Genomic DNA, 17,393 nt, shown 5'->3' on the forward strand with positions numbered 1-17,393 from the left:
AGGAATGCTTTTTTCCCCAGAATTCCACAAAAAAAAAATTCCACATAATGAAAATGTGAAAATTTCAACCAGCTCTAGTCAAGATCCATGACAGTGTACCAAAGGGACATAGAGCAACTGATTTCTTCTTCCGTGTTATTTAGTTCTCTTCTAGTTTCACTGATTTTCCTCATACCATAACTTTTCACTATAAAAAATAAGACATTTGAAATATTTGGTTTTTTTCTTTTGAGTAGAGTATGGTTTAAACCCTTTTTCTCTTAAAGGCATCTAAGTGCTACTTATAGCATATGCACTGTGGTGCGTATGCACTGTAGCAGTCTTTTTTGGCTCAGATAGATGCCTAATTGCATGCATATCCCTGAAAGTGTGGTCAAGAGGTTCTTCCCTCCTTTTAATCTAATAGCTGAGTGGTTAGGACACTTGCCCAGGACCAAGAGGGTTTGAACTCATGTTTGATACTTATTAGTCTAATGCCTCAACCACCAGACCAAGGGCTAGGCAGGGTCAGAAGTACCTTTTTCTCTTTCTATTGCAGCTAGCTCACTGGGCAACCAAAAGGGGAAGAAATGCAGGGGCAGGAGAAGAGCAGGCCAGAGGGAACCTGACTCAGTTACTTAGTCAACTAAGTACTTCCCTGGAAGGGGAGGTCTACTCCTAGTGGTGTTTCTTTTCTTTTCATGAAATAGTCACTAGATAAAATGTCTGGATGAGAGATGTACCAGGCCAGTCGCAATGCATGGGTCATCACTGGCTGCTGCCAACTATGGTGGTGTGATCAGACCCCTCCCAACAAAGGCAGCACTCAGGGCTGCTGCCCTGGTTATCCCTATTAGTTATACTTCTGATCTGGATAGCAGTGGAGGTAGGAGCAGAGCTGAGAATGTAGGGTCCCTACTCTCTCAGCGCAATGCCCATCTCACTGAATGAAATTCATGTTTTGTGCCTGGAATTCAAGCTAAGGTGAGAAGTAATTAGATATGGTACATTATTATATTTTTATTACCTTAAAAGCTTCAATTGGAAGTCAAGAAATATCAACCTGGGTACCAACATTATTTCATGTATCTTACTTAGAAAGGCCATAAAACCTTAAAACCCCACCCTGCTGTGCAGTTTCCCTCCTTTTGCTGTAATCGGGAGAAAGATATGTGTAAGTATATCATGCAGTGAAAGCAGTCCCTCCCAGACTGTGCCTGATAGACTACCCTCACACCTGGATGCCATGTGTACCCAAAGTTCTCTCCCACCTGAACAACCCTCTGCACTTCCTCCTCTCTTTCTCTAGTCGTGGTTACAATCTGCAAGCTGCAGGGACACACATGCATGGGAGAATTAGAAAAGAGCCAGAGAAGCATAGCTTTGTGAGAGGAAAGGTACTGAGCGATTTCAGTTCCTGGCCATACCTGCCTACCTTGTCCTTAAAGCATTTATTTGCCAAGCTCTGATGCTTGTGGTTACTGATCTAGATGGTTCAGCTTGAGCTCTGCTAGGGTCTCCACAATTCATAGTCTAACCTAATCCAGGACCCAAAAGAGTCCTTTCCCTGAGCAGCTAGGACACACTGTCCTCAGCAGGAGCTTTAACATAAGGATATACCATCTTTAATGCTGTATTTATAGCTGTGGGGTCCACACTAGCTTTTAATGCGTGTGAAGTACATTGAGTTATTGGCAATCCTTTAACTCACTACACAGGAAGACATATGCAGGGTATTAGGCCTGTGTGAAGCAGCAAGTATTGGATTTGGATTCAGCCGATGCAGGGGGACAGTGATTTGATTCAGTGATTCAAATCACTGTCCCAATTTGGATTCGGAGATTCAGCACCAATTCCAGAGATTTGGCCTTAGGCTATACTGGGCCGAGCTGCGCTCCACGGGGTGGGGGGAGCCAGGGGTGCACTCTGGGTAGCAAGCCCCTGCTGCTGGGCTGCGCTCTGCAGGGTGGGTGGAGCCAGGGCTGCGCTCTGGTTTGCAAGCCCCTGCTGCTGGGCTGTGTTCTGCCGGTTGGGTAGAGCTAGGGCTGTGCTCCTAGCTGCGGCTGGGGCTAGCTGCCCAGAGCACAGCCCTGACTCTACCTGTCCCCTGGAGTGCAGCCCGGCAGCAGGTGACTGGGGCTAGCCTCCTGGACCACAGCCCTGGCTTTGCCTACCCTGCAGAGTGCAGCCCAGCAGCAGGGGCTTGCTGCCCAGAGCGCAACCCTGTCTCTGCCTGCCCTGTGGAGCACAGCCCAGCAGCAGGTGGCTGGGGCTAACCTGGAGCACAGCCTGGTCCAGCCCACCCCACGCAGATCCGGGGGCACACGCGTGCTCCCATGCCCTCCTGGGCCAGCAGTTGGAGCCACCAGAGGAGCCACCAGAAGAGCAGCTCCTGGACCAGTAGCATGCAGTGGCAGGAGCCCCCCTCTCCAAATCTCGTGCTCCCCCGCCCCCGCTGGGCAGGTTGTCCAAGCCCCAATCCCTCCCTCGCTGTGGGGGCGTTGATCTGCCCCTTCCCTCCCTCCTCCGCCCACCACAACAGACTTACCAGCTGGAGGCAGCTGTGTCCAGTGTTGTCCAAGACTGCCTGTATAGTCTATGGCCGAACCTCTCCGAATCGATTCAGAAGCTTCCGATTCGATTCGGACATTTTCATGGGTCTCCTGATTCAATTTGGATTTGGTGATTCAGCCGCCGAGTCACTGCCAAATCTCCTCCAAATCAAATCAGCTACCAAAGCGTCACACAGCACTACAGGGTATCCTTGATGAGGTTTTCTACCCTCTCCTCATTCTCAGAGCTGTCTCTATTCCCCGTTCATGGCAGTGTTGTAGCCACACTTCCTAGCACACATCCTCCCTCATTCTGCTATGGCAGATGCTCTGCTTTGCTTTCCTGGGGATTTTGCTGCCACCTGCCGGTTCCAAGCAGTTTGGTTATTGAAGGGGTTTTATTGAGATACACTTGTTCACTTTCCCTAGACATCAGTCTGTTGGCCTTCAGCTCATGTGCTGCTGGACAGTGTGCATCTTTGGTCGTAGGGTCTCTTTTGCTCCCACTTGCTTCCTACCCCTCCTAAGTACTGTACTCTTTTTTTGTATGTAGCTCCCTTGACCTCATTAACCCTTTCTGTGGCAGGGCATGTGTTCAAGTGCTATTGCTATGTATAGTCCCTTTTCCCCAGGATTCTTTCAAGCCCTCTTGGCATATATGTAATTTGGCTGGTGCCATGAGAGTCTGAACAACCAGCTCCCCAAAAATGATGGGTTTTGTGCCCATCTGCCTTTTTATCCAGCTGGGACTGCTTTGTATCAGACTGTTGGCGGGGGAGGGATGTAAAGGGAAGATGCATGGAGGTGAGTCAATCCACATTAACCAGGGCTAGAGAGAGCACGTAAGGGTGATTTGAGCCATTCAAGCTTTACAGCTTGTATAAGAAGCCCAGGGAGGCTGTATCACTATTTCCTTCTGTTTCCAGCTGGATTGGAAGAATGGTTGTGCTCTAAAGTGCATCAGTCCCCCTCTCCCCGTTTGTAAAATAACCATGAGCAAAGCCCACCTGACAGCATCCACTTGCATACTTCCTTCTCCGTACCTCCTTCCCTCCACTTTTTTTCCTCTAACCCAAGAAAAATGAACCATAGAACAGAATAGTAACTTCAGGCCTGAGAATCTGATAGGTACAACTGTTCAGGGACACAGGTCCCTGGATCTGAGCCCTAGGACACATCAACATGTGCTGCACAAATTAGGAAGCAAAATCTTCCTTCTCCAGCAAACAGCAATCCTGGGAGTTATCCCAATCCCAACACACTTCACCCACATTGCAAAGGAAGGAAGATTCATGCAGCACTACAGATCATGAAAATATCCTGTCTTTTTCCCCAGGAGCCAAATTCCTGGACTCCAAATGAGAGTTGGGTTGTGAATGGGACCACCAGTACAGCTTGGCAGACCCTGGGCCCTAGCTCCGCTACAGTGATTTTCTGTTTCTTGTCCCATACAAAGCTAACATTTAATTTCTTTGGAACACTTTTTACATATCTGCCTTTTCCTAATTATCTTTCTGATTTCTTTAGCCTTACAAAGGACGAGTCTAAAAGGCCAAAGTATAAAGAGCTTCTGGTGAGTATGGAGCATGGTTGGGCACCAGAGGTGGGTTGGATGGGGGGGAACACGCTGCAGCAATTGTAATTGTGTGATATTGGACACAATGGAATTAAAGCTGCAGATCTGGGTTTGAAAGTCCTGTTTTCTCAAGTGGCCAATGCAGTGTGTGCTTCACTGGGCAATACATCCTTTGAGCCATCACTGCCCCTGGATGGAATTAACATTCCATAACTGGCGACTTCAGTTTTCACAGCAGCTTTTGAGAAGCTGTGCAATACAAGCTCACAACTCCCCTAGCAGTGGCAGGGATTTCCTCCTTTTACCTGGGAACACAAGATGGCTTCCAGGTTCCATCTCCATCCAGGACATAACCTTCTGTGGCAATGACTCCCTCCATCCCTGACACTTCTGGAGCAAGCTTGAAGGGACTGAAAGGTGTGATTCAGCCAGGTATTTTTAGCACATGCCTAGCTTTACCAGTTATAGTTAAAGTTTGAGGGATGGGGCACATGTCAGAGAAGGCTTGTGTTTATAGCCTTGCTGAGTCAGGACCTGAATTATTAATTGGCAAACAAATATTAAGGTGCAAGTTAAAATGGTGCTTAGAAAAGCTGAGCTCAGCAGGTCGATTCATAAAAGAGCTGGAGTGTCCGGAACTTCTGTTCAGTAAAAATCACATAGATTTCCCCTCAGTGTAAGAACCCCAGAGATTAATCAAGCCAAACAGCTTCTCTAAGCATGAAACACATACAGGAGCATTAGAGGCAGAAAAGCTCCCCTTTCAGGTTTGTCATATTAAAACACACAGAATTGTTACATGACAGCACATCAGCTAACCAAACTCATAAGTCGATGCAGAGGCATGGACAGAAATGTGTCATCGTTACCCCTCTTTGCCTTCGCTCCTCCCAAACCACTGCACTCAGCAAGCTAGGTCAGTTGGCTGGCAAACTTTGCCACTTATTAAATCCCCACAGTGCATTCAGCACTCTGCCCAGGTATTGGGCACTAAAGTGCAAACATGAGCATGTTCTTTGGGAGACCCAGAGGAAGTTGTTGTCTGTCAGTTGGTTTTGCCTAGACAAAACAGCAAAATGTGTCCCACTCATTTGCTTCCACTCTGCACATTCCAGCTCCCCAAAACAAGGCATTTTAGCCACCTTAATGTGGTGCTGAGCATGCATGTGACATATGCTTTGGCCATGTTTATTGGCAAGCTCTCAGTAGCATAAAAATGTAAGTTAACCTTGTTTCCTTTCTGGCTTGCAGAAACATCCCTTCATTCTGATGTATGAAGAGCGTACAGTGGATGTTGCATGCTATGTTTGTAAAATCCTGGATCAAATGCCCACAACTCCCAGCTCTCCAATGTATGTCGATTGATATTGCTGCTACATCAAACTCTAGAAAAAGGGCTGAGAGGAAACAAGCTGTAAAGAATTTTCATCACATATTGCAGTGTTTTTAATGCTCGCCCAGACACCATGTGCAATAATATTGGTGTTATTTCCATCATGTCTGTATATTATTGTCACATATAAAGTGCATCCCTGTAATACCTGATCACACAGTGTTAGTGTTGGTCAAAGAGAGACCTCATCTTGCTCTTTTGTGGACATATTCATGAAATGTGGAAATAAGTACATTTATTTGTTGACCGTGATTGGATAGCACCTAAAATTCCTTTCTAGACTCGAAACTCAGAGGCTTCTCAGCAGCTACTGGAAAGATTTTTCTCTCAAACTCTTCCAATTATTGTTTAAGTAATAATAAAAACAAACACAAGTTAGGCATTGTCTGTCTGAACATAGAGACTTTGCTTGGAGAGAGAAGAACTTGCATAACCAACGCGATGCTTTGCCTTCTGGAGTTAAAAGGCAAAGGAGGATTTTATTCTTCACAAAGTGCAATAGATTTACTGCTATGAAATTCTGTTGCTTTACAGTCACAGTGTATTTTCTGGGGACAGTGTGTTCAGCTGAACTTCCTGTTTAAAGAGAGATCATGTTAAATATAGTGAATATGTCTTTACCAAAAATATGTTGCATTGAAAGAGGCTAACATTAAAATATTCAAAGATGGGACATAATGTATTCTTCTCTCCTTTACCAAGCCATCCACTCTTCATTATAACTAGGTGTCCTGTAAATTGTTACATGATAAGATAAAACCTTGACTTGAAGAATTATTAAACTACTCAATTGAATTTAGTCTGCTTGTGACCTGATTTATAGCTGCACAATGGCTTTGCTTTTACTTCCATAAGTGCAGTGTGCAAAATCTACAGCTGTTTTTGATAAGACACAGTTGAATCACTCACAATTTTTCAGTCAATGTTTATCGACTGAAAAACATTCATAACCCCTTTTATCCAAAGTTCAGTATCTCTACTTTCTTATGGACAACCAATTCTGGCCTAGCAGCACTGCCTGTGATCAGACTAGACCAAATCTCAGTGTGTTTGATTCTATCCCCCCTGATGAGGATGGTGGGATCCTCTGCCTCCTACCCCTTACCTTGGATCTATCTCATTGTGGTAAATTTCATTGCTGCACATAGGATGTTCTCATTTGTTTGTCTAATATTTCATTTTTTGTATGTAATTGCAGCCTATTTTGTGATCCTTGAACAGTCCTGATTGTTGTATCATGGTCCATATTGCACTTGAATTGTTCTGGTGCATGATGGTAGTCTGGGTACCCAGGACATTAGAAAGTATCTGTGGTTTCTGACTGACCTTTAGCTTGTCCTAGAAAAACCATTCAAGATGTACTCTTCTGGCTGACATGAACTTTAGAGCTGATCAGATACCATTAATTTGGACTTGTTCAAACATAGTTTTTCAGTGAAACATTTAGCTTTTTTTAAAATAATCTATTTTTAGATATCTTCCAAAGACTGACAAACTGGAGTTTGTGGGGACCTGCAAAGTGATTTCTGGTTTCCATTTGGTAGTGTTTACTTGGTTGGCTTAGTCTCATAGTAAGTAGCTGGGGCTTTGTCAGAAACTGAATGTTCCATTTTCAGAGATAATTCTGAAAAATTTAGAACACAAAACCCAGCGGGTTAGAAACCCAGTGGAAAGGGAAATGCTGCTGCACTAATTACATTGTGTAGAAAGTTTCCCACAATTTCTACCAAACACAAAGGCTGTGACAATACAGAGAGCACTGGGTATGGTGCAAGGGCCTACACTATATTATAACATCTGAGCTGAGAAGGGGTGAAGCAAACCTGGTGGTCAAACAGGGGCTCTATGCTGTTGCTATATGCTCATGGCACTTTTCCAGATTCTACAGTGCTCTACTTGTGTGTAGGCTTGAGGTACTCACTTTGTTCCTACTTTGCCATTTGACGCTACAGAGCATTCACAGCCAAACATGCTAGGCCTGATCCTATCAGGCACCAAGTTCTCTCAACTGACACCAAAAGTGATAGGAAATTAGTGTTCTTAGGACCCCATGGGCTTTGGCCTACAATGTATTGTATCCCAGAAAACCCTGTTTTTGTCATTTGTAGCCAGACCTTCATGGGGCGTAAAAGCTTTGTCTGTCTAGGCCAGCAAGGACAAAGTCAGATTCTCTTAACTAATGAATTTGATTCCTACAGTTGCAGTTATTAAGATAATTTGAAAGTATTATCTATTCAAAACACCTAGAGAACAATATGTGCTGAATCATCTGATGCTGCCACCCTGGCATCATGTTCATGACAAAATGTGACTAATGCAGTAATTCTTCCTCGGTCCCTCAGACCTGGACATTTACAGCTGTTGACCTGGTGATTCATTATATCCAAAGCCTTCTTCTGCAAACAGCTGTTGCCTTCCTATTCCCCTCATTCACACCTGATTTAAGTTGTGCTGTTCCTGCACCCTGGCCCCATTCTATTGTCTTCAGCAGTATAATTGAGTTTCCATTCTGTTGGTGGGAAATGGAAATTAGAAGCTTTGAGTTCCTGATGTCAAAGCCAGGTTCAGAATGTGCTGTGGTGTAGATGGCTATACAGAAAAGCAGATCTAGTGTATTAATCATAGATTATTATAAACTATTAAGGGTGCAGCATTTATTACAATGTATCTTTATTAAAAAGGTGTATAGTGTTCAGAAGCTGTGAAAATAGTATAAGAACTGTACATTGTGAGCTCTGGTTATTTTTTTTCTTGTACCATAGAAAAATGTATAAAAATTATCAAAAAGCTGATGTGCAGGGATGTTGCCTTATTGTCTGTAAAATGAAGCTCAGTAACATAACTGCTTCAAAGAGCTTCAGAATATTTTATCCTATATTCTAGTTTGACTTCTTCTATTTAAGATATTATACATGGAATCAGAGTGTTTATGTAATAGTTCTATTCTTTTGCCTGCAGGTCAGTTGTAATAAAACTAGGATGCGACTGTGACCTTGTTATTTTTATTTTGTAAGGTCAAACACAATGGGAAAATTCAATAAAATCTGTTGAAGTACACAAATTCCATCCCCTTCATATAACCAGATCCTGGGGACATCCACCAGGAGTCATGCGGCATTTGTTTCTTAATGTGTTGCTCTTGAATAAAAATAAAAGGGTGTGGGGAAGACTGCTGTCTTCCTCCACTTCCTGCAATAGCAGGTGCTCAGGTGGACTTTAAAGCACGTGGCTCCTTGAAGAAACTCTCTGCTGCATAGGCCAGACAATTTACTCTGTTTAGGTACTGCATATGCTATTGAGAATGGCAAATGGTAAAGGCCATGCTGAGGGACATAACAGTAGCCTGAGCAGTAAACCAATATTCAGGGCTGTGTAGGGTTGGTTACATTTGAAGGAAGAAATGATGTTTATAAAGAATATAGTCTTATTTCTTATAGTGCAACAGAAACAAACACCAGTAGGCATTTTGTTTGTTCAGAACCCCTCAAGTGTTTTGTACCCAAAGAACCCTGTCTTTGCTTCCTCACAGAACCATACCATCTGCTACTTCTCTTGCTTCCTGCTTCCTTGTTGTGGCTTTTGCCTCTTCCCTCCACAGCTTGTCCAATGATCCCACAGTTTTATTCACTAAGTTACCACCTGCTCAGGCTTGGCCATGCAGCCCAATGCTTAGGGCAGGGGTTGTCAACCAGCGGTATGTGTACCCCGGGGGGTACTTGGAAAAGAGCTAGGGGGTACGCACGGGTGGGCGGGGGTGGAGTACCGCCACCCACCACCCTGCGCTGCTGGTTCTCAGGAGCAGGGCTGGGAGGGGAGGCGGGGGGAGGGCAACAGCTCCCCTTTGCAGGCTGCCCAGCCAGCCGGATGTGGCAGGGGGGAGTTTGCATGTGGCGATCGTGGCTGCCGTCCACCGCTCCACGCTGCTGCAGCTGCGTGCAACCCCCACTCTGCGTCTGGCTGCTGCTGCCGCCACCCCCCCCTCCACCAGGAGTGTACCTAGAAGTGGGGATACACTCCTTAAAAAAGGTTGAAAACTCCTGGCCTAGGGGTATGACTTTAGTGTTTCTAGTTATAACTAGATAGAAGGGCTTCCATTCAGTCCCAACCTGCACATTGGCCTAAACCAGATATATAACAGTCTGTTGTAATTAAAGACCCACTTGATAGCAACCATGAATACTTCCCAGTGAAACAATGCATTCCTCTGATGTTTAGTGACCCAATCCTAATCTCATTTACTTTAGGATTACACTGATGTAACTCTACTAATGTCTCCAGAATTAGACCCAATTTACTTGGGCATAAGCAAGAGTGCGCTTTGGCACAGGGGTTCATTCTAATGATTTTAACTGTAAACTTGATTAAAGCCTGTGTCAAATGCTAAATTGCCAGCCCTGCTCCAAGACTCATTTTACATATTTGCTACCATATTGGGAGATTTCTAATCAATTGAGAAACTTCCTGCAGACCTATCTTCTGTGCTTTCTAGCTCTTACCAGATAACACAGATGCTTCTCTTTCCACAAGCTCTATTTGCATAGTGCTGTAGGAAATACAGGCAGTTCTCAGACTTGCAATGCAATTGGTTCCTGAAAACTACGTCATAAGTCAAAACGTTGTAAGTTGGAACCAATTTTCCAACAGGAGCAATGTTATAAAAGGGGGATTGGTTCCTTTGCCATACTTGACACAGCTGCCTCCAGTTGGTAAGTCTGTTGTGAGGAGGAGGGAAGGGGGCAGATCAATGCCCCCACAGCAAGGGAGGAATTGGGGCTGGGGCCGGGACAGGGGATGGGGCAAAAGCTGCCTGACTGGGGTGGGGAGAGTGAGGGACGGCTCCTGCCGCTGCGCACCACTGGTCCAGGAGCAGCTCATCCAGTGGCTTTCACTACTGCTCTCGCTACCAGTCCAGGAGGGCATGGGGGAGGCACGTGCCTTTGGATCTGCATGGGGCAGGTGGGGCTGAGGCTGCGTCGCACTGCACTCCGAGCCGGTGATGGAAGGTGCTGGGAGTGGGGGCTATGCCCTCCAAAAGGAAGGACTAAAGCACAACACCGTAGCAACATCACCATATGGTGTCATGTAGATGTGTCCTGGGATACCAATCAGATCATAGTTGTTTTCACAGGCTGTAGTTTCCACCTCATCTTGTTTATTCTCTATAGCAAGGTCCCCTAACCCCTGCTACCTACAGACTAGGAGGGCAATATTAGAGGGCAGCAATGTGATCTAGGCAGCTGTACCAGGGAAGATACAGAAAAGAGTTACAGAGCTGCAGCCAGCTACCTGAGACAAGATGCACTGCAATAAGCCATAGAGGTAGTCTTGTAAGCAGATAGGGAGCAAAGAAGAACAAGACAACTAGGCAGACTGCAGTAGACCAGAGCAGGATAAGTAATGGGCTGAGCAGAACCCTCTCAATCAGTCAGAGGACAGGTGACTGGAAAGGGGTGGAGCCCAGTATACTTAAAGCCTAGCTGCAGAGCTAGAGGGACAGTCTGGCCCTGATCTGTAGGGAGGGAAGAATTCCAGAAAGCCCAGGCTGATAAGGCAGGGGACCCAGTCAGCCCAGACATCTGGGGAAGCTGGAGGGAGCCATTGGACGGAGGACTGGGAGCTGGAAATTCAGAAGACCAGAGGTTTGGGTGTGGCTAACGGGTGATACAAGGACCAGAGGTGCGTTGCTTGGGGGTACTCCATGTCATAGAGGGATGAAAACCAAATGGAGCCCTTCCAGGGTCTTGGAGTCAGGGGACTACATGGGCCCAGGCTGAGATTATCCAAATGCTGCACCCTTGGCCCTGAGTGAGCAAACAGGTCAGCTTGCTGGAGTTCATAAGTCAGTTTGCCGCCCCTGCTCTTTACAGGGGAGCCCTTAAGGTAAGCTCTTCTTTTAATTAAGAGTAGCTAACCTACATACATTTATTTTAAGTAGCCAAAACTCATCAGTTAGACCAATATTTAAGCCCCTTGCCTAAGTAGATTCCACTAGGGAGTTTGCCTGGAAACTCTCTCATCTTCCTTCACTGTAAGCTTGGTGAGTGGAAGCAGGGCAAAGGGAACCTTTTGGGACCAAGGGGGAGTTTGCTAGGGAAGGTCTGCTTGGAAAGAGGCAGGAAGACGGAGGGGGTGGATTAAGAGTCCCAGAGAATTGGCTGAAGGATGTCACAATGCCAGAGCCACTGCCAGCTCTTCCTCTGCTTGCACTTGTAAGGTGTCTTTCCAGGCAGGACCGCTCACCATTGAGGCTTCCACCCAGGTTCTGGTGTTGAGACTGTGGCTTGCAGGTTCCTTCAAGTGACTGCCAGGTAGGGGAGTGCCTGTGATGTGAGTGGTGCCTCCTGGTGCTGTCCCTCAGGGAGCAGGCAAGAGAGCTACAGGAGGGGCTGGTAAATCTCCAAAGTATCCACCATGAGGGCTTCCTAGAATTGATGCTGAAGGAGACCTCTAGGACTACAGAGGAAGGACTGCCAGAGGCAGCGCTAGAGAAGGAAGAAGGCATGGATTTCCAGGAAGGTGGAACCCCATGCTACTCATTCCTGTGCGCACCAATGATATTGCCAGGGGTGACCCTGAGCAGATAAAAAGTGACTACAGGGCTTTGGGTGCAAAAGGTGAAGGGCACAGTGGCTCAGGTGGTGTTCTCCTCAATCCTTCCAGTCAAAGGAAAGGGCCTGGGCAAGAGCAGACGCATCCTACAGAGCAATGCATGGCTGTGCAAGTGGTGTCACCAGCAGAGTTTTGGTTTCTTTGACTACAGCATGTTATTCCAAGAAGAATAATTGCTAGGAAGAGATGAGATCCACCTGTCAAAGAGAGGGAGGAGCATCTTCACAGACAGGCTTTCTAACCTAGTGAGAAGAGCTTTAAACTAGGTTCACCAGGGGAAGGAGAACAAAGTCCTGAGGTGAGTTGGGAAGCAGGTGGAACCTAACAAAGGAGAAGGAGGAATTGGAAGTCCTACCGCAGTGTCACAGGCCAGCTGGGCACTGTGAGTGTATCAATTTAGTTGCAGGCTGACTGAGTGCTGCAACTCTATCAGCCACTGGGCTATTTGGTTCAGGATCGAGGAGGTGGAGTTGGGAACGGAGCAAAGACAATTTTCACTTATAACAGTAAAGATAAATTTTACTTATAGCAACAAAAATATGTTTAAGCAGCAAAAAATATAGTTTGCATGTATAACAGTTAATAAAAAGGTTAAGCTAATAAATAGACAACATAACAATAAAAGTTAAAAATTGACAGTAGTAATAAAAACAGACAGACAAATTGACAAAGAGTTCCCACTTGTTTAGCAACTTATTGATAGTCCCTCAGTGTCAGATACATGTCAAGTTGATTCAGCGAAATCAGGCGTCCCCAATCCATGCTGTCGGAGGGAGCACCGGGGAAGTTCCCTCAGTCAGGATCTGATCCTCACTCACACTGGGAGTCTGGGGTCTAGGCTTAGAACAGCAATGACCATCTTGTTCTCTCCTTCCTACTGGTCACCTGATGTGCATGTTCCTTTATATCCTGTCCTATGCTAATCTGTTGGCTTTAGAGCCACTCACAATCTTACCCTACAGCTGTTATCCTATGGGGTTAAAAGGTATTCAAAATTATTATAATAGGTTAGTGCCTAAGCTTGGGTTTACCTAATAAGCAAATTACACCACATCACTTTGGGGTCTGAGATTAGCATTGTTCCCCGCCTAAGTTCAACCCACTTGGAATTTTTTTTTAAATGCATTAATTATACCTTGTGGTTAGGTTTGTCAATCTTACTGACCTTTAAGCAAAAATTTATTAAATCAGCTAAGTTTGCAGTTTTATTTTTTAGTTCTGCTTTTTGAAACTTACGTTAGTCTTATGACTGGTATGAACAATTAAATATAACGTTACAGTTATGATTCTGACAGACAGGATGCGTCTGTGGGAAACAGTTTTGTACGCCTTGTCTTAGCCAATATTTATTATGTGCTTTTACCAGATACTTTCAAAAAGCAGATCCTTTTTTTTGCTATAAGTTCCTCATTAACCCCTTTGGTTCTGGCCATCGTACTGCAGTCCCAAAACTATGACGTGATTGGAATAACAGATATTTGGTAGGATAGCTCACATGACTGGAGCACTGTCATGGATGGGTGTAAACTGTTGGGGAAAGACAGGCAGGGGAAAAGAAGAGGAGTTGTGCTTTATGTAAAAGAGCTGTATGATTGCTTGGAGCTCTATTATGAAACTGGAGATAGGCCTGTTGAAAGTCTCTGGGTTCAGGTCAGAGGGGAGAGCAACAAGGGTGACATGGTGGTGGGGATCTGCTATAGACCACCAGACCAGAGGGATGAAGTTTATGAGGCTTTCTTCAAACAGCTAGCTCAAGATTCTGGATCATGGGCCCTGGTTCTCATGGGGGACTTCAATCACCCTGACATCTGCTGGGAGGGCAATAGAGCACAAGCAATCCAGGAAGTTTTTGGAGAATGTATTTTTTGGAGAACTGTTCACAAACCAGGAAGAATTGGTGAAGAATGTAGTAGTGGATGGCAGCTTGGGGATCACTGACCACGAGATGATTGAGTTCAGGATCCTGAGGAAAGGAAGGAGAGCAGAAGAGTAAGGACCCTGGACTTCAGAAAAGTAGACTTGAACTCCCTCAGGGAGCTGATGAGCAGGATCCCCTAGGAGGCCAATCTGAGAGGGGAAAGGAGTCCAGGAGAGCTGGTTATACTTTAAAGAAATCTTACTAAGTTTGCAGGAATGAACCATCCCAATGTACAGGAAGACTAGCAAGTATGGTAGAAGACCAGCGTGGCTTAGCAGAGAACTCTTCAGTGAGGTAAAACACAAATAGGAAGCTTACAAGAAGTAGCAGCTTGGACAAACAACTAGGGAGGAGTATAAGAGTATTGCTTGGGCATGCAGGGATGAAAGGCCAAAGCACAATTGGAGCTGTAGCTAGCAAGGGACATGAAGGGTAAGAAGGGTTTCTACAAGTATGTCACCAAGAAGAGGACGATGAGGGAAATTGTTGGTCACTTACTGAATGCAGGACACAACATAGTGAAAGATGATGTAGAAAGGGCTGAAGTACTCAATGCCTTTTTCACCTCAGTCTTCCCAGGCAAGGTCACCTCTCAGGCTACTGTACCCAGCAGCATGGTTTGGAGAGGTGTGCAGCCAACAATAGCAAAAGAACAGATTAGGGACTACTTAGAAAAGTTTGATGTGCACAAATCCATATGGCTGGATGTGATACACCCAAAAGTGCTGAGGGAGTTGGCTGATGTGATTGCAGAGCTGTAGGCGATTATCTCTAAAACCCCATGGTGGTTGGGAGAGGTCCTAGATGATTGGAAAAGGGCACATATAGTGCCCAGCTTTAAAAAGGGAAGAAGGAAGATCCAGGGAACTACACACTGGTCAGCCTCGCCTCAAACCCTGGAAAAATCATGCAGCAGGTCCTCAAAGAATCCATTCCTAAGCACTCGGAGAAGAAGGTAATTAGGAACAGTCAGCATGGATTCATCAAGGGGAAGTCATGCCTGACCAACCTCACTGCCTTCTATGATTAGATGACTGGCTCTGTGGATGCAGGAAGAGCAGTGGACGTGACACTTTAGCAAGGCTTTTGATACAGTCTTCCATAACGTTCTCAAAAGCAAGCTAAGGAAATATGGGCTGGATGAATGGATTGTAAGGTGGATAGAAAACTGGCTGGATTGTCAGGCTCAGAGGGGAATAATTGCTCTATGTCTAGTAGGTAGCTGATATCAAGCAGTCTCCCAGGGTTCAGTCCTGGTATCATTTTTGTTCAATATCTTTATTAATGACCCTGAAGATGGGATGGAATGCCCCCTCAGCAAGTTTGCAGATGACATCAAGCTGGGGGGGGGAAGTAGATAGGGTAGAGCTAGGATTCAGAGAGACCTTGACAAATTGAAGGATTGGACCAAAGGAAATCTCATGAGGTTCAATAAGGAGAAGTGCAAAGTCCTGCACTTACGAAGGAGCAATTCCATGCACTGGTACAGGCTGGGGGTTGACTGGCTAAGCAGAAACTCTGCAGGAAAGGACCCTGGGGTTACAATGGACAATAAGCTGAATTAGGAGCTAATAGAGTGCCCTTGTTCTGAAGAAAGCTAACAACACACTGGGCTGCATTTGTAGCAGCATTGCTAACAGATTGAGGGAAGTGATTCTTCCCCTCTATTCAGCACTGGTGAGGCCACACTTGGAGTACTGTGTTCACTTTTGGGCCCTCTACTACAGAAAGGATTTGGACACCGGGCCCATTCCCCCAGTAGAGGAGGTGGCAGGGTCAAGGGAATCCGCCGGGGTCTGGGCTGCCGGGGATACTACAGCTGGGGGAGGGGCTGCCCTGTTCTGCTGGAGAACAGAGCACAGTCCAGGGTTGCACAGCATCCTGGGATAGTCGAAGATTGTGAGTTAAGTTGAATTGGGAGGGGATCTGCAGCTAGACTGAGGGATGAAGCTTTGCAGACAGAGACAGAAAGGGAAAGGGGGCATTAAGAGTAGCCGAAGACTATGGGGAATGTGGGGTCACTAGGGAGACAAGAGAATTGCCGTAAGGGTTGGAGGAATGAAGTGGGGAGAATGAACAATAGGGAATGAAGAGTTGGGACTCACAAGAAGTGATTTGTTTTAGATGTGGAGAGAGAGGCCACATAGCAAGATACTGCAATAAGAAAGGCGTGAGGGAAGAGGTCTATGATTTCCCACACGAAGAGCAAATGGATTGCAGTTTTGAGAAACATAAAGGACCATGGTGCAAGGCCAAACCCATAGTAGAGGTGAAAATGGGATATACAATAGTACCCACTATCGTTGATTCAGGATGTACACAAACCATGTTAAGATCGGATTTAATTTCGCCTCCTATGGGAGAGTTGGGAATGTCCAAAGACATGGTCTGTATACATGGAGCCTCATACACATATCAGAGAAGGAGATTACAGCTGACAGCGTTAAAATGAATGGAAGAAATTGTGGTAGGATTAGCCAAGTCTCTGCCCTGCCTGATGCTTTTGGGGACAGGTTGGCACCACTTACAGGAAGTTGTAGCGAAGGCGATGGGAGAACTGAGTACCTGTGATTATATGCAGCAAGTGGAAGAGGTTTTGGTGGGAGTGAAGCTTCAAGGGCAAGGGCTGAGTGTAGAGGAGAAGGAAGAAATAGACTTAGAGAGTATAATAGGTGATGGCCATTAGCGGACAAAGTAGAGGCAAAAAGGGGATACAAAATACCTAAGACCCTGAGGCAGCTAACTTCCTAGGTTTTGCTAACTATTATCGGAGACTTGTTAGAAACTTTTCCAAAATCATGACACCCTTCACCAATATGACGAAGGGTAAGCCCAGGCAATTAAGATGGTTGGATCAAGCCGTGAAAACTTTTGAGGAGGTTAAAAGTTCACTTTGTAAGGAACCCGTTCTATATATGCCTAAATTTCAGGAGCCATTTTTCTTACAAACCGATGCAACAGGGTGTGCCATGGGAACAATATTGTTCCAAAACGTACAGGAAGAGGAAAGACCAATAGCGTACACTAGTAAGAAATTGGTGTTTCTTACTGGGTTTGAAGTGTGGCGATGAAACTATAAATAAGATGTGTACATAAATGCCCTGAACCATGTTACCTATTGTGAAGTGAGCAGATCTCTGGTCACAGAGATGCACTAAGAGAGTAAATAGAGAGATTAATTTCCAACTGCAACCACAACACAGAGTGGGCTGGGTGTTCTTTTCCAAAATAAACTCCCATCAAGTCGTGGTAGATGAGTAAAACATGGGAGAAACTCTGAATCGAAAATTTTTCTCTCTATAATTGACGTAGAAATAATACTGTGCTCACAGCCCCGCTTGGGGCTTCTCCTTCCCCTCCTTACCG

General features: G+C 45.5%; 1 protein-coding gene across 1 annotated transcript in view; it reads left to right on the forward strand.

The window, feature by feature from the left end:
* The window catches only part of MAP2K4 (mitogen-activated protein kinase kinase 4), a 155,890-nt gene extending 147,399 nt beyond the window's left edge, over positions 1 to 8,491 (forward strand). The window contains exons 12-13 of the mRNA XM_025193803.1: positions 4,059 to 4,104; positions 5,359 to 8,491. Of these exons, the coding sequence (XP_025049588.1) occupies positions 4,059 to 4,104; positions 5,359 to 5,472 (160 nt within the window). The 3' untranslated portion in view covers positions 5,473 to 8,491. The remainder of the gene's footprint in view (positions 1 to 4,058; positions 4,105 to 5,358) is intronic.
* The last annotated feature ends 8,902 nt before the right edge of the window (positions 8,492 to 17,393 follow it).

The sequence above is a fragment of the Alligator sinensis genome, unplaced genomic scaffold (assembly GCF_000455745.1).
Source record: "Alligator sinensis unplaced genomic scaffold, ASM45574v1 scaffold77_1, whole genome shotgun sequence".
NCBI lineage: Eukaryota > Metazoa > Chordata > Crocodylia > Alligatoridae > Alligator > Alligator sinensis.